The following is a 20,217-nucleotide window of genomic DNA, read 5'->3' as shown; positions in this document are numbered from 1 at the left end:
TTCATGTAGATTATATTTTAAATGTATTTTCTAGTGTGGTAGTAACACTTTCTCTAAAAGCCCATTGGGTAAAACAGAGCTGGTCTGGTCTTAAAATAACATTCCTTTCTTCACAGAACAGTAGTGATCAGGCAGCATAATACAGCTTTGTGTTTTATTGAAACTTATTCTGAAAACACTTAAAACATCTGTACTCCAGCAGTCCTGTGAGACAGAGGATTATTTATATTCTCTAACAGCTGGAATAAATGATACTTCTGTGATCTTGTTTCCATACTGATCCTAGTTTTGTACTGATATATTTACACACGCACGTTTTGACTACTAGGTTATATTTGAGCCGTGAAACCATGTTATTATTTTTTTGTGGAGCCTTGATTTGTCATGTTGTTTCTGTGTGTCTTTGTGCTTGAACACTGAAAAGGAATTAAGAACTTGATTCCATACATAAACTTACTCCTGCTGTAGTTGATTTGGCAGTCCCGTTGTTAGAGTTAGCATTTCCTTTAGGAAACAAAGAGTGATCTAAGTTCATAAAGTGCATATAATTTTAAAAAGCTGTAATTCCAGTCTTTAACATGATGTAAGTCCACTGTGTCAGAATGAAGAGGTATTTAAGCACACTGAAACAGTAATTCTGTTGGTGGGGGTTTTCTTACCATAACAAAGTCTTTGATAGAGGTAAAAGTAACTTTACTAAAAATTACTCCGGGATTATTTTTTCCTCTTCAAAACAAAGAAGAGTTCCTGTTCCTTTGGTCCAACTTAACAATACTCTTAGTACACCTAGAGGCAGTTTTAAATCTGAGTTGTAGAAAATCACCTTTTTGACAAGTGATTGATACAAAACCAGCTTTATTCCTTTTATTGACAGATGACTCAACCAGACGTTCTCTTACTTGTGCAAGAAAGTCTGCAGAACAGTGGTAAGAAAAAATTGCTGCCTTCTCGATTTCATTAAACTATTGCTGCTTAGTATTGTTGAATTTCACCTCTGCTGAATAGGTACACCACATGCTATTCTTTTTTAGAAAGATATGAGATTGAAAAATACTGCAGGAAAGAATACATTGACAGAACTACTTTTGGTTTAATGTTCAGTGTTATGAGGGCTAAAGTTCTGTTGTTTTTGATGATGCGAGAAATTCCTAGTGGGAAGCTTTCTTCTACATTGTAAGAGAAGATGTCATTACACATGAGAGAGACTCTGCTCCCTTCCCAGCCTGCTCTATTAGCTATGCATAGTACAGAAAGTAGCCTAAGTTCCTTCATATGTAACAGAAACCAGTAATATACTTTAACATTGTGGTCTCTTTCCTGTAATTATGTGCATGTGTCTGTTAGTGCATGTGATGACCATGTACAGATGACTGCTTCCAGACACATGGGGTTTTTTTCAGGTAACAAATTAACTCTGTGCATTGATACAGCGAAGTAAAGTTTAAGATCCTTTAAAAAATGCACTTACTCAATTCAAGCATATGCAAGCAAGAAAAAAATGAAAGTATTGGCCGGGGGTGTGAAAACTCTGTTCTTTTAAAATGCAGATTGCAAAAAGTGGCTTCACTGCTTTCTTGCCTTGCTTTATGCCCTCATTTGGGGAACTAGACAATATGGTTCGAAACATGTATATTTACTGACCTAGATTTTCTCAGTGGCACCCCCACCATTGTTGTATGTGTATTTTATTGTCTGGAGCATTATGGTCTTTGAGAATGGGGTTATTTTTCAGTCATATTAGAGGAATGAATACCCAGATCTTGTAAGAAGTTAGGATTTCCAATGTATCTCAAAAGCAAGTAATATTTTTATTAACATGTTGTACAAAGTCTTCTCTGTGAGTGAGAAGATACAGCGATAAAGCATTAGGTGTCTGAGGTACCCCAGTGGCAAGAGCAAGATAATTTTCAATGAAATTAGGTGTACTGTTGGCTAAGTAACATCACAAAAATCTTGTCATTTCAGAATTTTTAAGAATCTAAAATGGTTTCTTAGTTTCCTCTCTTCATGGCCAGTGAAACAGTGAGGCATCAAAAATAAATTCAGTTTGGATCAATAAACACCACTTAGAGGAAGGACCAGGGTGGCTGGCAGTTGAATCATATTTGGAAAAATTATATAAAGAATAAGAACAAAAAAAAATAGAAAAAGCATAGCGAAAGGACATTACATCATGTAGGCAAACCTGTTCTACATGTACATAAAGCACTGTCAGATAACCAGGGAGAACAAATTTATTTCTGTATAGTAGTGTTGTAACACTCTGGTTTTTTATTTTTCACACTAACGTTGTTCCACAGGTGTTGTCAGTCTGTCTATATGCCTGAATTGCTGAACCCAGCTCTTAACCAAAATATACTTCCTTAATTGTACCTACTGTGTATATATGAATTTTGAAAGTTCTGGTTTTCCTCAGTATTTTCCTATTAGTGCTCATTGTATAAACCATATTCTTCCCATCACATGTGAAACACTTAAATTAATCCCATCACTCTTGTAAATTATCATAGATGCTTTATTTTTCTCAACATTAGTCATTGTATTAGAAGCTGAAATTCTACCTGTACTCCTCTAGTTGCAACCTGTTCAACATATTTTTTGTGAACACCATGCTTAATGTGGCTTCTTCCTTTTCTCTCTCCCACTTAGAATCTTTTACGGAAGTTGATGCAGATTTCCATGCTAGAGTACCAGTGGTGGTGTGCAGAGAAAAGCAAAGGTCTCAGTTGTCACTTTGTGTGTTCTAATAGTATATAGCAATGTAAATAATATTACCAACACCTGATAAATGACGTTTCTGTACTAAATTATTACAGTTCCATGGATCTTGAAACACAAACTAACACTCATGGGCAAGTCATTCCTAGCCTAGAATAAGAGGGTAAGGGTTGTTCTGTCCTCAGCTGTGTATTTCCCAACCCCTTCAACCATTATGGCTTCCAGCATGTACCCTTACCCTTCCATTTGGGATTATTGCTTAAGCAGAAACTTTCCTTTCTTATAGGTAGTGTACATACTGCATTAAATTATAGATTTTTGTAAGGATAAGAACAGTTTGCTTAGCTTTGCTAGTATTTTGAGAACAAGTGAAAAATAATTTATTTTGCCCATTTGATGAATATCAATTAAGATTCATGAAACATTCTATAAACAGCTACTGATAAAAATATTACCAGTTATTTGCTGCTACCTTGATTTTTCAGTGTTTAAAAATATTTCATGTTCTGTGAAAACAGCATAGAAACTGTTTGATGGTGGGTGTCGTATGGGAAGACATTTTTGTTTCATGAAGGAAATTAATACTATAACTTTTTCAATTCAGTAAATTCTTATCATTAGAAAAAATATTTAAATTTGAACTGTATCTTAAAACACTTGTACAGAAAATTATAATGCATATATTCTCAACCTAACCATAAATCAAATTAGTATTGCATGCTGCTTTTCATGCAGAGATGCTGTCTTTGAGAGGCGGTCAAGTCTTTCCTCACAGCCTTCTGCTACACTGTTCTGTGAGATGTTATCTGACCTATGGGTGTTCTTACAAAACCTCCAAGATCTTTTGTTTCTTTTTGGATTTTAGTGGCCTTATTTGTAAAGTGAGTGCAGGGAATGAGAACGCTTGTCTGACAACAAACCATTTGGCTACACTCGGAAAGCTGGAACCTACTATCGTACCTTTAGTGATTGCCTTCAGGTACTGGGCAAAGGTGAGAGTCATTTATATTCCCTTATCTGTCAATAAATATTGAATGAACTTTGATATTTTGCCTGTAGTTATAGTTTAGAAAACAGTTGTTGAAACAGTCCTTTAAAAAAAGAGTTGGAATAAGGACGTAAGTTTTTATAAATTGTAAATTTTATAAATTATATAATTATCATTTGTGTGTGATAATGTTCCACTAAATTTCAGAAGCAGAATTTTAAGCTTCATTCAGTGGCATGCAGACTGTAAGTATCCTGCTCTGTTACCAAACTAGTCAGAGGAATGTATATGAAATGGAATTGCTAGTTTCTCATATACTTAATCCATCATGAAAAAAAAAATTAAAAACTGTCTCTATTTTCAATGAAAACAGTCTTGTGAATTAACATAACTTGTTCTAAAATTTGTGTCTGCAATTAAAATATTAATTTAAAAAATGGAACAACTTTCCACCTGTACTGTATCTATGCAAAAGGAGCTATCATTTTTGAAAATATGTATGTATATATATACTGTCTGTTTTGCTAGTCTGTGTCCTATGGCTCTTACACTGAAAACGTTGTGGTGGTATGGTAGTAACTGGAGTAAATATGCAGTCCTTGAGAACAAATTCCATCTGATAAGAGCTCAGAGATATCTGAGTTCCTGCCAGTGTTCAATATGACTGATTTCTGAACAGTAATTAAGCAAACAGTTGTCATAGTACCACTTGAAACTTTAATGACTGCACAATTTGTTTTTACAGTTGTGCTGTGTTGATCATCCTGAAGAGGGAGGCTTGTCACCTTATGTGTTCGCTTTAATGGTTATTTTCTTTCTACAACAGAGGAAAGAGCCTTTTCTACCTGTCTATTTGGGATCATGGGTATGTGTGTTAATATGCTGAATAGTCCGAATGAGAGGACCAGTCACTTGTGGTGGTATATAATCTGTCAGCTCTATGCTACTCTGAGCAAGCTGTAAGCAAGCCATTCCTGCAGGAATTAAGAATATGAATTCATCTGTGAATTCATCATCATTCAATGACTACACTTAACTTTAGTATGCCTAGCTGTAAGGCTGCATTTCACAATCCTAGTCATTGAAGTAAGTGCTCTGTTGCCCCTTCTGTAAGTAAGGAGAGCTGGGCATTGAATAATGCATTTTGCAACAATTTACTTCCTCATTTTTTTGAGCCTTTCTTCCAGACTCTTGAGAACTCAATCCACATAGCTACGTCCCAAAACAATGTCTTGGAATTTGACATCTAATTCTCCAAAACGTAGACCATGGTTGGGGAGCACACTGATGTGATACCTGCTGAAGGGATCACATTAGGAGTTTAGAGCATGTATTTCTTGGGTTTAGAAACTGAAATGCATCTTGATGTCAGGAGTTGTATTATGGATGCCGATCCAGAATCCAATTCTCCAGGACACCGTTTACGTGTTATATTCATGGCACCCATTTTTGTACTTACAGTCTCTTGTTATGTTTAGCATGCATGTTGCAGTTCCTCTAATTAATAACATGAACCTTGCAGTTAACAATTTTCTCTAGTAAGTTACTGACTCATTTGGAAGCATCTCCACTCTCTGAACTGGATTAGAAAAATGTCCTGTTGTGTATGGCCATGTAATTAAAAGATACATACTTATGCTTGTCTAATGTGCAAAGAAAAGGTTGCGTGACACAGAGTCACACAATTTTCTGTTCCAGTGCTTGGTCAGCCACACAGTAAAAAAGGTCTTCCTCATATTTAGGTGGAACTTTCTGTGCATCAGTTTCCCCTCCCAGGGAAAACTGCTGTAGTGGGTTGACCCTGGCTGGGTGCCAGGTGCAGCTAAGTCACTCTATCACTCCCGTTCCCTTTGAGACAGGGGAAAGAGTAAGATGGAGAGCAGCCAGCAGGGTGAGATAAAGCAGTTTTACTACAGTAAAAGAAGAAGAAGAAGAAGCAGAGATTTGTGTGTGCAAAAGCTGAAGGGGGAAAAAAGGTCAATCTCTGTTTCCCATTAGCAGTGATGTTCAGGCACTTCCCAGGAAGCAGGGCTTCAGCACACATAACGGTTGCTCTGGAAGGCAAACATTGGAACTTCATTAATGCCCCCCCCTTCCTCCTCTCTCTCTCAGCTTATATATCTGAGCTGATGTCATATGGTATGGAATTTGATTGATTTGGGTCAGCTGGCCTGGTTGTATCTCCTCCCAGGCTCTTGCCCACTCCCATCCCCTTTGGTGGGGGGAAGGAATGTCAGAGGGGCAAAGCTGCTCAGCAGTAGCCAAAACACTGGTCTGTTATCAGTACTCTTCCAGCTACTGATCCAAAGCACAGCACTGGGAGGGCTGCAAGCTTTACCTCAGTCAGACCCAAATTGAGGCCCATTGCCTCTTGTCCTGTTGCTTGGCACCATCTGGATCTGTCCTCTTGACACCCTCCCGTCAGATACTCAGATATGGATGAGGTCCTCTCTGAGTTGCCACTTTTCAAGGCTGAACAAGCCCAGCTCCCTCAGCCTTTCCTCGTAAGAGAAGTGCTCTAGTCTTTTAATTATCTTTGTAGCCCTTTGCTGGACCCACTCCCGGAGCTCCATGTCTCCCTTGCACTGAGGAGCCCAGAACTGGACACAGCACTCCAGATGTGCCTCACCAGGGCACAGTAGAGGGACAGGATCACCCCCCTTGTCCTGCTGGCAATGCTCCTCCTAATGCATCCCAGGACACCATTGGCCTCCTTGGCCCCCAGGGCACACTGCTGGCTCATGGACAGCTTGTTGTCCACCAGGACCCCCAGGTCCTCTTCTGCAGAGCTGCTTCCCAGCAGATCAGCCCAAGCCTGTGCTGGCACTTTGGGTTATTCCTCCCCATTGGAATGAAGGACCCTGCTTTTCCTTTTGTTGAACTTCAGACAGTTCTTCTCTGCCCATCTCCCTACCCTGTCAAGGCTCTATCCTGGGGTTTTGGCCACTGCTTCCAGCTTTGTGTCATCTGTGACCTGCTGAGGAGGCATCTGTCCCTCTGAGTCACTGCTGAACAAATTTAACAACACTGGGCCCAGTATTGACCCGTGGGGGATACCACTTGGGACAGGCCCATGTTTAGACCCTGTGCCACTGATTACAACCTTCTGGGATCTGCCATTCATCCAGTTTTCAGTCCACCTCACTGTCCATATTTCCTGAGTGTGGACACAAGCACACCCTTCCAAGACCATTGAGAGTTTTTTGCAGAGAAGTTTGGGGAGAAGATAGAGAAAAAGGTTGGGACATATTCTAGACCTGGAACAGGTGTTTTTAAACTTTGTTCTACTGTGATGTGAGGACTAAAATTTAAAGTTCACATGATGTTCTATGGTGGTTTTTTTTTTTATTTCCTCTAGATTGGAGGATTCTCATTAAACAAATTAACTAATTTTCATCTGAGAGAAGTCAAGAATGATGCTGTGGTTTGGGAGCATAACCCCGCTGATGATTCTGATTTGCCACAAGAAACTTCCCCTAGAAGGGGCAAGGTCTGAACTTCTATATATTTATTTCTGTAGTAGTCTAGCAGTCATTGCTGTTCTTAGAAGAACAAAATTTCAGTTTTGTATTTATGTTTCAAAACCATGAGCTGAACTAAGAGATTGCATGACTGCTTGCTTCAAGGTCTGTTGTGCTTAGCTCTTGGCACTAAGGAGCTGGCAGGAAAATAGGTACAATTTCAAACTCTTTGATAAGACCCTGAATTTTAATCTGCCAGGGATAATGTAGTTTACAGAGTTGGAGCAGTTTTCTCTTGGAATGAGATTAAGCGTATGAAAAATATTTCCTCTTTGCTTTGAACTGTTCTTACAAATTATTTCTGTTATAACAACTTTGTAAGAAACAGTATCAGTATGTGATTGCATGTTGTGCCAGTTAACAATTCAGCCTAGTCTTTGCTAAAAAATAGGCTGTATAATCCATTCTGTCCTGTTAGATGAGATACGTTTCTTTCTTTGAAATTTATAAATTATGGCATAAACACTTAAAGAAGCAATTGTTATTAATTATTGATGCTAGTCTTTACCATTGCTGCAGCCTTTCATTTTCAAGTTTTATACAATCTCTTCCACCTTTTTAATTGCAGTTTTTATTGCAATTGCAGGAGTAGAGGAGCAATGATAAGTTCTGTCATACTAGGTTACAGATAAAAGGAAGGAAGTGTAACAATTAAACGCCTGTCAACTAAATGCTATTTAAGGTTTTCTTCTGTAATTGACAGGTTCCCTTAGTATTTGATTTAAGTCAGCAGTGTTCAGCGCCCGTTGGTCAGCTCTGGCTTGAACTGCTTCGTTTCTATGCTTTGGAGTTCAATATGGCTGATTTGGTTATTAGCATACGACTCAAAGAACCAGTGTCTCGTGAATCAAAGGACTGGCCTAAAAAGCGCATTGCTGTGGAAGGTATCTAAATAGGTCTCAACAAACTTCAAAGAGCTATAACTTTAATTTTTATAAGGTGGTGACTTGGGTATTGATACTGTGTTACAACTTAGAAATTTTGAATATTGGACTGATTATAGTAGAATATTTTTTTTTTAAAATCAGTTTAATATTTCTATTGGGTATTATTTTCAACATTATCAGAAATAATTAAGTGAACTTAAAATTTCAGCAGAATTGTGTCTTCAGCACAATTCGTAGATCTTGTGTCCTTACACAATGTTTAAGAGTAGCTAGCAATTTGAACTCTGTAAGGATGTAAGTGTATTCTTTTTTAAAAAAGTTAACTCTTTCACTGCTGGCTCACTTCTTCTTTCTTCTAGACCCATATTCAGTCAAAAGGAATGTGGCAAGAACTCTAAACAGCCAGCTGGTGTATGAGTATATTCTTCACTGCCTGAGAGCAACTTACAAGTATTTCGCTTTGCCTCACAAAAAAAGTGCAAAATGGAGCAAAATATCCTCTTCAAATGCAAGTGAGGAGAAATCCCAAATGCTGGACCATGGAAAAGATGCTATAAAGCATGAAGATTCTGACTTGCAAAACTTAGATAGTAGAACAAACACAGCCATAGTAGAAGATTGCATAACAGAGGCTGCATGTATGCCCAAAGAACATAAAATTGATCCTTCAAGACTGTGTGATGGCTCAGAAAGTTTCACAGAAGAGGAACTGGCTGATGATATAAGTCATCTGGGAATTACCCATGAAGACTCAGACTGTATAATTGAGGAGATTATTTCTGGAGATAATGAGGATTTTAAACCTAGTTGTGAAGAGACAGAGAGTGAAAATGAAGATGAAGAAGAGGAGGAAGAGGAAGAACATGAACAACAAAAAAGACGATGGAATAGTATTTTGGCTGCTGAGCAGTCAGTCGATGAAGACAGTGACAGTGGAGATCTCCCTGTTACAGTGAATGAGCACGATGTAGAGACATGTAGTACTTCAGACTTAGAAGGTTTTCGAAACACTGCACTTACAGAGAGTGATGAATTTGGGTTGGAGTGCAGCGGTATAACAGATGATAAGATTGACATTGATGAGGATAGTAGCACTGAAGGTACTGATGAACTGGATGAATCCCCACAAAAATTCCTGTGTTCAGCACAGAGTCAGATATCCCAAATGATTAACTCAGATGATGAAGAGGAAGAGGAGGAAGCACCAAGTCTTGTCAATCAGAGAGAATGCAGTATTACCATTAGAGCTGGAGGTGAACTAGATAACACATATACTGGATCTGGAGATGATGATGCACTGTCAGAGGAGCAAGATGATTTTTCCATCCCCAGTAAATATGAGAACAAACACTTCGAAGAAAATGTAGCTGGACCTCTAAGGAACAATTTGAGTCAAGAATATCTTACTGAGAAGGGAAGCCATTCTGAAGAGAACACAGCAGTAGAACAGTGCTTAGAATCTGAACTTTTTTATCAGTTCAGTAAACAAGCTTTTACAAAGGGCAAGGTAAGCAAGCTGTATCAGAACATAAACATATTGCTTATGTTCTGTTCGAAGTTATATGAAAGTGTTGCTCAAATTCATTAAAGTACTACAGTTTTTAAAACTGATCTTGCTTTTTGTTTATGCAGTCTCCTACAGTAGTATGCAGCTTGTGCAAACGGGAAGGTCATTTAAAGAATGATTGTCCAGAAGACTTCAAGAAAATTGAGCTTGACCCACTGCCACCCCTGACACCCAAGTTTTCAGATATTCTAGATCAAGTTTGTGTCCAATGTTACCGTAAGTTTTTTCCTTTGAATATTGTGCCGTAGAAAAAGAATCAGAAAAAAATTATGAAATACCCACAGACTAATGGTGTTATAAGGTGACAGTTTATTTGCTACATTGCCTCCAACTCTTCGATTTGGCTTAATGGTAATGGCTTTAATAGAACTGCTGAATAATTTGTATCTAGAGAACCAGAAAGTGTTCAGATTTGTCTTCCAACTGGCTGGTTGATTACTCATACAGGAAAATATATTTTCTGAGAGTCTAATTTTGGGTGGAGTTTTTGACTGATCCTTTTATATTTGGCTGATTTGAATTATGTTAACTGTTCCTTAACTTGTGTTTTTTTGTAAACAAAGACTTCAGTGTTCTATTGTAACACTTCTCCACTTTTGTTCTTTTCAGAGTGACCCAACTTTCCTCCTTTCTCTCTCACCATTTCTGACCAGACAAAATGCATTATTTGTCTAATTAATGTTTTTCTTTGAACAGGTATTTCTCTTCTACTTCATCCTTGCTTTCTTTCCTTCACATGTGAATTTTCTCTTTCTTTTTCTCTTTCCCTTCCCCTGCCCCACTGTAAGCCCCTCTCTATTTTCACTTGAATCTTTGCTGTTTGCTTTTTCTACACAACAGTTGCCTAAATTCTTGTCTTTTTTTCTTTTTTTTTTTTTAAAGGTGATTTTGCTCCAAATACAGTAGAGGATCAGGCTCGGGAATATATAAGACAAAGCTTGGAAATCTTCATTAGACAGGATTTCCCAGGTAATTAAGCCATTCTAACTTCATGTTTATACTTTTCATTGTTCATACTTGAATGTTTTCCAAGAAAACATCATTTCAGTATAATAAACACTTTAGTTTTGAATGTTTAGCCCATATTGTTGCTCAGCATTCCAATACTTCACTACATTATTTTTTGTTCTAAGTCTTTTAAGCCTTTTTTAAATTTGTGATTTTTTATTTATTCATATATAGTACATATTAGCAGGAAGGAACAATGGCAAGTTAAAAAAAAAACAAAGCAGAAGTGGAATAGTTTTATATTTGTTATTTTAAGTGTATTTACTAATTAGACTTATTTTTGTAACTGCACTTGCAAGCAACAAGTTTTTTGTAGTACTTCCTACTGAAACTTACTGAGCTTGGAATATTTTAAAGCGTAGGCAGAACATCTGGCCTATTTGCAGAACCTTGGTGTTTGATTTTTTTCCTTTGTTTGTTTCTGGAGTTCTTAGCTGTAACACCTGGACTTCAGTTCATGATCTTTTAAAATTAGAAAAAGATTTTTTTGGCTGAAGCTAGGTATATCCCTTACCATGAGAATCTCTGTACAAAGCATTTTTTTAATCATATGTCAGCTTGAACCTAACTGCTGATGCTTTCACTACTGGAAAGTAACTTGTTTCTGGATTTGTCAGACTGCTTACTTGAACCAATAGTAGTAGAGATTCTTTCCTCGTAAGCAAAGTGGATCAGAAAATTTTCATGTACCACAGAAATGTAATAATGTTTTCATGCCTGTATTGGAAGACATGCAGAGGTTTGAAGCTACATAAAATTTGAGATTCTGTGTATATATAATTTGAGGTTCTTTGTTGGTATATGGCTGTAATATAATACATGCCTTACAGGAACCAAGCTGGATTTGTTTGGCTCCTCAAAAAATGGCTTTGGCTTCAAACAAAGTGATCTTGATATCTGTATGACAATAGATGGTCTGGAAACTGCTGAGGTAGGTTGAGAAGACTTTGGTTTTATGGTTGAATAAATGCAAAATTTTCTTATATTGTGTATCTAGTGTAACAAATTAATTATTTTATAAAAGCTTTTAATATCAGAAGAAAATACTAGGATACCACTAAGTCAGATTATTTTGGGGTGTTTTCTGTTGGCTTAGGCATGTGTCTAAGAATAAAGTAGCCAGTTTTCTCCTGAATTCTGCATTTCTAGCTTTATTAGTGCAGATAAGTAACATTTTTTATTGCATAAAAACTAGGAATGGGAACAAAATGGCAAAGCGCATCAGTCTCCTTTCATGCCTAATATCAGCTTTTTAAAAGTTTTCATTATCAGCTGTTGATTTTACATGTGCTATTTTGAAACAGTTTCTTGTATTCACATAATTCTGTATGAAACATTCAGTTATACAGCTTTAAGCTTAATGGCACATAATAAAAGGTTTGCCTAAAATACTTGCAGCAGATACATCTTTCAGCTTTTTTTCTTAATGTCTTAGGGACTTGATTGCATCAGAATTATTGAAGATTTAGCAAAAGTTCTCAAGAAACAGTCAGGTAACTTTCTGGAAAATTAAAATAAGTGATTCTGGTTTTGTTACTTCATTTGCTGTAGTGACAACGTTCTGGGGCACTGTAGATGAAAGTCGTTAAGATACAAATATATCAAAGACCTTATGTTGGTAAGAGTGAGGTTAAATATTGTGAACATTTGGATTCATTTTTGTTTGTATATGTAGATCTTCGAGGTTATAATGTTATAGGACCACGTCTGAACTGGACAGATAGTATATTTAAAACCTACATTCATAAGGACAACAATCTAAGACATGAGGCTTCAATTTAGTAATTATGTATTTGTATGTTCAGTGCACAGTAAGTTGATAGTAAAAGATACTCTGATACGAGTCTGCAGTGTGAATCCTGCTTTTTCTACAAGAAATCATGAATTTTATAGTGCTCATTTTGGTGTATCTCCAGTGAATTGTAATGAACTGTCATTTTTCTCTTAAGCTTAATTCTCTATAAAGAGATTCTATACTCTTATTTAGACTGATCTTTATTTTTTGAGGGGGCTAAACATACATTTAGATAAATTATATTTAGCAGGCTGATCATATTTGACAAATTGCTAAAATCCCTGTTAAACCATAACTGAAATACAAACTTGGTGTCAACTAAGATTTAATTTGTAGCCTTTTTGCTACAGTTGGAAGTTATTTGATACTGTGTAGGACTGTATTGTAGCCATTTAGTAATAAAACATTTCATCCTAGGTTTAAGAAATGTCTTGCCTATAACAACTGCTAAAGTCCCAATTGTCAAATTTTTCCATGTCAGAAGTGGTCTTGAAGTAGACATCAGTTTATATAATACTCTGGTAAGGTTATCTCCTTTTTTATTTTATGTTGTGTAACAAAAAACTGAGGATCTGTTTCTTGAGACTGAACTGATTGTTTGGATGAGGTTCAATAATCAACTGTTTCCAATTACAGTTTTATATTTACAGTTCTATATTTCAAAGACACCTTTTTCGTTTTGCTTGTTTGACTATGAGTGGAGTCAGCTGCACAGTTGTGACTTTAGAGTTGTCATTTTCCTAAGAAAATTTATTAGTTCTTCAGTAATAGTAAGAAGTAGTGTTTAAGTATTTTAAGTCTTTCTTAAATGAGAGACAAAATAATGTAACTTCAGCTTTTTCACACTCCACTTAGCATCATGGCTCTTGCCTAGCCTTGAGACCTGAAAACAGTGGTTTTGAACCCAGCTTGCCTGAACTGTAACATATTAGAATTAACAATAAAAACCCCCAAACAATTCTCATGTTCTTGGCCAAACATTTTAAAAACAGGTTTTGTTTATTTCAATGTCTCTAAACTTCAAAACCCTGTTGCTTGAAACAGCAAAGAAAAGTTAAGTCTTAGACACAATTTTTAAACTTTCTGAAGATTTTTTTGTGAGCTCACAGGGAGTCTTGAGGAAGATACCTCAACTACTAAGTGTGAAAGTTCTCTCCTTGAAGTTGTGCATCTCTATATGTCCGTTGGCAGCTCTTACAGATCCAGACTGAAATCTCTTGGTTCAAGTAATTACCTTCTAACAAATATTTTGAAACAGTAGTAGGAGATTAATGCTTCTTGTTTTGAAGTATTGTTCTGTGAATGCTGCTTTGTACCACTTCAACACAGATTAAGGAAGTTGATGGGCTTTTAACAGAGAGGTGATAACCTCATTGTTGAATGCTTCCTTTCTCAATATATATTCCTACTAAGTAGGGCTTCACATATGCATTTCTTGAGTTTTTGTTTTTCATGTTTTCAGCTTATTTCCTTCGTAACTTCAGAGCTCCTTTATTTTCTACATTACTTCCTTATTTCTGTAGGCCTTGCATAACACCAGACTTCTGTCATCATATGCAGCTATTGATCCTAGAGTAAAATATCTGTGTTACACAATGAAAGTCTTTACAAAGGTAAGTGTATTTCAGACATTCTAGAAGCAGTAGCTCCTGCAGCAAGGAATGATCACCATGAAAGATAAAAATCATGTTTCTTTTTCTAGATGTGTGACATTGGAGATGCATCTCGAGGTAGCCTGTCATCTTATGCATATACTCTTATGGTGCTTTATTTTCTTCAACAGAGAAATCCACCAGTCATTCCTGTTCTTCAAGAGGTAAAGTATATCAGAAAGAAACAAGTAACTGTATGCAGTATTGATCAGAAGAATGTCAGTGCTGAATATGAAAGGCTCTTCTAATGAGTTCTAATATTATTCTTTCAGATCTACAAAGAACCAAAAAAGCCTGAAATTTTAGTTGATGGCTGGAACGTATATTTCTTTGATAAGATAGAGGAGTTGGTGAGTTAATCAAACTAATTGGAAAAGGTGTTAACTGTAGCTTGGCAAATAAATAGAAATTCCTTCTAAAGACATTGTTCCCAAATATAAAGGTTGAATATTGTGGTTTAACCCCAGCTGGCAACTTAGCACCACACAGCCACTCTCTCATTCCCCCTGCCCCCTCCCTGGTAGGAAGGCGAATAAAAAAGAGAAAAACAAAAGTAACATTTGTGGGTTGAAATAAAAACACTTTATTAATTGAAACAAAATCAAATAATAATCCTCATACTTCTAATTATTACAATGATGATAATAATAATAGTAGTAGCAGTAGTAGTAGTAATGGTGGTAATTAAAAGAGAGAGAGAGGACTAAAAGCCAAGAGAAACAAGAAAGGCCCAATACAACTGCTCAGCAGCTGCTGCCTGATGCCCAGCCCATCCCTCAGCAGCAGTCAGTACCTCCTGGCCAGTTCCCCCCAGTTTATATACTGGGCATGACGTTCTGTGGTATGGAATATCCCTTTGGCCAGTTCAGGTCAGCTGTCCTGGTACTGCTCCCTCCCAGCTTCTTGTGCACCTGCCAGAGCATGGGAAACTGGAAAGTCCTTGACTTACGGACCTTTAGTTGCTGAGCAGCAACTAAAATATCAGTGGTTTATCAATGTTACCAACATTATTCTTAGACTAAATCCACAACACAGACTATACCAGCTACTAAGAACAAAATTAACTCTATCCCAGAGCAAATACAGGAATGGAAGTGGAGTAGCTGTTGTTTGAAAATCCCATTCCTGTGTTGTAAAGCTTTTAGAATATGGTTGGTTGTAATTCATCTGTGAAAAAGTAAACTCCAAAATCTGACAAAATAGATCAGAAAATTATTTTAAGGTGTTAAGGATGATTAATTGTTCTTTATGTCACTCTGGGTGAAGATAACTCTTATCACTTGTATATCTGGTCATATCTGGTTAATTCCATTGAATAATTTTGTTTTATAACTCATAAAGTGAATTAATAATTTTTTTTTTTAAGAGGCAAAACCTAATGCCAGAAGTTCTATTAATTGTCTGCTTTTGTTGTTTATAGGATAAAAAGTATACCATTTAAAACCAATATTGGATTATCGATACCAATTATGAAAGGAAGTATTCTAGTGTAACTTCACTGTTTTTCTGTATAAAATAAATCATGAAAATATATTATGGAAATTATGAAAATCATTCTGCTTAATGTAATACTGGATGTAACAATATTTTTGTCGTTTTAGTCAGTTGTTTGGCCAGACTATGGGAAAAACACTGAGTCTGTTGGGCAACTGTGGCTGGGACTTCTTCGATTCTACACAGAAGAATTTGATTTTAAAGAGCATGTCATCTGCATTAGGAGAAAAAGTCTGCTTACAACTTTCAAGAAGCAGTGGACCTCCAAATATATTGTAATTGAAGGTAAAAGCATATGAAGTACAGGAATATACAGAACTTCTTTAGCATGAAAATTTTGCTTTTTCACAAGGCTTATTTATTTTCTATTACTAGATTATAAGTTGTTACTTGCTCATGTTTTGAAATCATCACAAAATTGCCATTGAGTTTCAGTAGTGCTAAAAATTATTCATAAGGGTTTGTGGGTTTTTTTGCATAGCAAACCTCATATTTTTTATTATGAAGTAAAAGGCAGAAAAACAAATTTAACAAAATCTTTTGGCTGTAGATACAAAAATGCTGCTAGCAAGGATTTTCTTGGTATTTTCTAAGCCCATGAGAGACTTTTCTCTCTCACAGAAGAGGAAGCAGGGAATGTAAACAACCAAGCCACCTGCAACCTTGAAAAGTCTTGTTTATGGTATAGTAGAAAAATATTTTGACAATGGATGTTTTAGGATTTTAGCCAATCACCCCAAGGGGTGGCTGATCCTTTGTCCAATTAGACTATGAAGAAAAAAGTCTATAAAAGAGTTTGTAAAATAATTAAATCAATCAGTCTTGCTGCACAATTCCTGCCTGCTGGATCTTCTCTACTCCTCCCTACAGCTGCGGGACACAGTGATAGGGCCTAGGCCTGCGGTAATATTTGGCGAAGAAATTAACTATAATGCCATTGAGGTTTTTCAAAAATACTAAGTTTAGCTGAGCCCATATTTACTTAATAAATTTAACTTTGTGTATGATTATGCTGTTAAGTATCATTGTGATCACTGACAGAGAAAATTCAGTGACATATTTTAGAAATGTTCTGTAAACTGTTTTCTGGCCATTTCATTTTCATGGAAAGAATTCTACTCTCTTGCCTGCACACTGAGGAATGCCTGTCATGTTTTTTTCTACAGATCCCTTTGATTTGAACCACAATCTTGGAGCTGGATTGTCAAGAAAAAGTAAGTCATCTGTTAACAATTTCAGTTACAAAGTGAAGACCTTGTCTTGGATCTTATTTTACATTCTGGTTTGATATTTAGATGATGATTTCAGTTTGAGTATTTTTTTCTTCCACAGTGACAAATTTTATAATGAAGGCTTTTATCAATGGCAGAAGGGTATTTGGTACCCCTGTAAAAATATTTCCTAAAGAATACCCATCAAAAATGGTAAGTTCCTTCTAAGAGGAGTATGTGTGTGCTCTTTGGCATAAAACTTAGCCTTTGCAGGAGTATGGTTACACTCACTTTAAGCTCTTTCTCTTAAATTGCCACACTACTCTACAAGTCTTCATGGGAGTTACTGCTGACTACCATTTTAATGTCATTTGCGTGTAAAATATGTTGGTATACAGAAGACTAGTCAAGTCAGAGTTTCATTGTACAGATTTATGTATTTTAATCCGAATCAAAACCAGCTTAGCATTTCTTAAAACTGCAGTTTTTTATAAAAGAGTATGCACACCTGGTGGTTAGTAGGCTGCCTGTCAAAAAAGAGGTCAGTGGCCAGTTAATTCATTAGGTCTTTCAGGGTTCAGCTACAGACTCCAAGTTTATTCTTTTCTGTAACTCTTACTGCTGTTTTAACACTTTTGTATCTGTCTTGATTTCCAAGTGTTTGTATTTTCATTTTTAAATTATTTAAATGATTTTTAAATTATTAATGTGATTTCTTCTATAGGAGTACTTTTTTGATCCTGAGGTACTAACCGAAGGAGAATTGGCACCAAATGATAGATGCTGCAGAACTTGTGGTAAAATTGGCCATTTCATGAAAGATTGTCCCATGAGACGAAAGTGAGTATAGTACTGGCATCTGTGTGTAATTTTTTTTCCTTAGGTTTGTTTAGGAAAGATTAGGATAGTAATGCTGAAACAAAACGTCTGTGTGCTGCAGATTATTTCCTGAACTTAAATTAAAATGTATCGGTACCTGTTTTGGCGGTGGTGGATGGTGTTGCTGTAGAACTGTTAATTTAAGGTATCAGTGTTGACTCTCCATTTTACAGGAAGGGAGTAGTCAACGAGAATCTAAATACTCAGCAGAGCTGAATAACTGTGTGCTGTGAAAAGCACTCATGGATACATTTTTTATTTTTATTTATTTAATAGCTTCTACTACCAGAATTATGTTTCTCCTAGCAAGACACAATTTTGTCAAGTTCACAGAATCATACAATTCCTATCAAAAGCAAGGCAAGAATGTCACAGCATTATTTTTTGTAAGCACACATGTATGAGATCAATGTCCTGGTTTACATCCAAGAGAATACCTCTCTACCTGAATAGCCACATCCAACATTCAGTGACTTTTTTCTTGCAGCAAATGAATGGCTAAATGGCTTTTGCTGCTCTTCCTCTTATGAAATGTCTAAACTTAAAACTCATCCGTTAATTTTGTTTTCTATTTAAGACAAAGCTCTTTAAAGACTTCATGTCTGTAAATGCCGACTTTCTGGCGGGGGAAGCTATGCAGACAGTCAATGTGATTGATAAAGCAAGCTTCATTTATTGGCAATACAGAGGTGCTTATATAGTATTGAGTACAAGCTTATCAGTTCTTTAATTAGTTTAAACTTACAAAAGTGCATTCTTACTTCTACATAATTGGGTTAGATAAAAGACTACATTTGGCAAGCTTCTATTATTTATGTTTTGACTTGAGAGATCAAAAATCTTCCTCCCTTCTCATGGTCAGTATATCTTATCAGCACAGGACTGTACCTCCTAAAAACTCCCATTTGGTTCTCCGGCCTGTTTCTCACGCAGGCATTTTCTCATGCAAACATTTTCTCTTGCAGGCCTTTGCTTGTACAGTTCTGTTATTGATTTGTACCCTTTATCAATGATCCATGTCCCTGATCCTCTAACCATTCTCCAACATATAAAGTAGTGAAATCATGAATTATGCTCACTTGTACGGTGGATGGAAAAACCTAACTATTGTTTAGTATCTATTTATGTTAAAAGCTGTCATTAAAAATCATTTGCACTTGCCTGTAACTAAGTAAAAAAAAAAGCTACTAACATCATGTTGGATGAAGTGGCTGTTCCACTACACATTAGATATTTGTGAACTTATATTGTTGATTCTGCTAATTTAGACATTTACTCGACTTTTAAAAATGCAATAGCTGACGATAGTTTGAAATTAAAGAGTGCTGAAGATGGTGTTAAAGTCTGCTCAAGGTCTAAACTGCTGTCTTACCTCTATGGATTTTTAATCTTGCATCCTGAAGTGAAACACCAGTTCATTGCACATACTCAGCTACATTCTGTACAACATAGAGGAAATGTAAAGGGGATTATGCATCTAAGAACAGAAATGCCCTGTGGGGTATAATCACTGATACATTTAAGTGCTCTGTTCAGCCATTCATTGCAAAAGGGAATGCTGTCTCTGAAGGACAAACCAGTTATTTTCTGCAGTCTCTTCTCATGCATTCCCTCAGCATCTGCAGTTGCTGTATAAAAGATGTTAGAGCACATACCTGCCCTGCTCTGGTAGTGCTCATTTGTGGACTGGACTTGTTTATGATTTTGTCCTTTTAGGTTCTTTTTTCCTGAATCTGATTCTCCTGGTTTCTGTAACAGTCTTACATGGCAACCAGTTCCATAAGTGTTCTGACTGATGTGTAAAATAGTACTTTCCTGTATTTAAAGCTAATCTTAGTGATCTAATAACTTGCTGAGTGTGCACTTAATCCATTTGTCAATGTCCCTAACAAAGATGTTAAATAATATTGGTCCCAATACAGACCCCTGAGGAACACCGTTCATCACTGGTGTTCACATGGACATCAAGACAGTGACCACAATGCTTGAAGTGCAACTATCCATCCAATTCCTTATCCACTGCGGGGTGCCCCTATCAAATCCATGTCTTTCCATTTTAGAGACAAGGATGTTGTGTAAGACAGTGTCAGATGCTTTGCAGAAGTCCAGCTACATGATGTCAGTCACTCTTCCCTTACCAACCATTTCTATAACCATCTTATAGAAAGCTACCAGATTTTTCGGGCATGATTTGCTCTTACTGAAGGCATGTTGGCTGTCACCAGTTGCCTCTCTGTTTTCCATGTGCCTTAGCATAGTTTCCAGGAGGGTCTGCTCCATAATCTTACCAGGCAGAGGTGAGACTGACCAGCCTATAGCTCCCCAGGTCTTCCTTTTATGCCTTTTTTTTTAAAAAAGAAGCTGACCTTGAAGCTCATGCCATTCTTTTGCCCTTCATTCAGTTTTGTGAAGTATTTTCCAAGTTTTTAGCCATTAGCAATGCATCCAACTTGCCAGAGGAGCCTGATATCATCTTCAGACTTGGAGGTTTCACTCC

The 20,217-nt window shown here is 36.6% G+C and overlaps 1 protein-coding gene across 5 annotated transcripts in view; it reads left to right on the top strand.

Moving 5' to 3' along the window:
* Window positions 1–20,217, top strand: part of TUT7 (terminal uridylyl transferase 7) — a 34,917-nt gene that overhangs the window by 9,192 nt on the left and 5,508 nt on the right. For 3 of the 5 annotated variants that reach the window (XM_082301995.1, XM_082301993.1, XM_082301994.1), the window contains exons 7-25: window positions 875–926; window positions 2,650–2,719; window positions 3,584–3,710; window positions 4,452–4,571; window positions 7,065–7,196; window positions 7,931–8,111; window positions 8,474–9,621; window positions 9,747–9,897; window positions 10,564–10,650; window positions 11,520–11,620; window positions 12,125–12,182; window positions 12,902–13,005; window positions 14,008–14,097; window positions 14,187–14,300; window positions 14,409–14,486; window positions 15,738–15,915; window positions 16,797–16,844; window positions 16,963–17,054; window positions 17,566–17,681. In XM_082301995.1, coding sequence (XP_082158121.1) covers window positions 875–926; window positions 2,650–2,719; window positions 3,584–3,710; window positions 4,452–4,571; window positions 7,065–7,196; window positions 7,931–8,111; window positions 8,474–9,621; window positions 9,747–9,897; window positions 10,564–10,650; window positions 11,520–11,620; window positions 12,125–12,182; window positions 12,902–13,005; window positions 14,008–14,097; window positions 14,187–14,300; window positions 14,409–14,486; window positions 15,738–15,915; window positions 16,797–16,844; window positions 16,963–17,054; window positions 17,566–17,681 — 3,047 coding nt within the window. The remainder of the gene's footprint in view (window positions 1–874; window positions 927–2,649; window positions 2,720–3,583; window positions 3,711–4,451; window positions 4,572–7,064; window positions 7,197–7,930; window positions 8,112–8,473; window positions 9,622–9,746; window positions 9,898–10,563; window positions 10,651–11,519; window positions 11,621–12,124; window positions 12,183–12,901; window positions 13,006–14,007; window positions 14,098–14,186; window positions 14,301–14,408; window positions 14,487–15,737; window positions 15,916–16,796; window positions 16,845–16,962; window positions 17,055–17,565; window positions 17,682–20,217) is intronic. The other 2 variants (XM_082301996.1, XM_082301997.1) reach the window with 2 other exon arrangements.

The sequence above is a fragment of the Coloeus monedula genome (genome assembly GCF_965178545.1).
Source record: "Coloeus monedula genome assembly, chromosome: Z".
Classification (NCBI taxonomy): Eukaryota; Metazoa; Chordata; class Aves; order Passeriformes; family Corvidae; genus Coloeus; species Coloeus monedula.
Note: the sequence above shows the minus strand (reverse complement) of the source record. Positions and strands in the feature narration are given on the sequence as shown.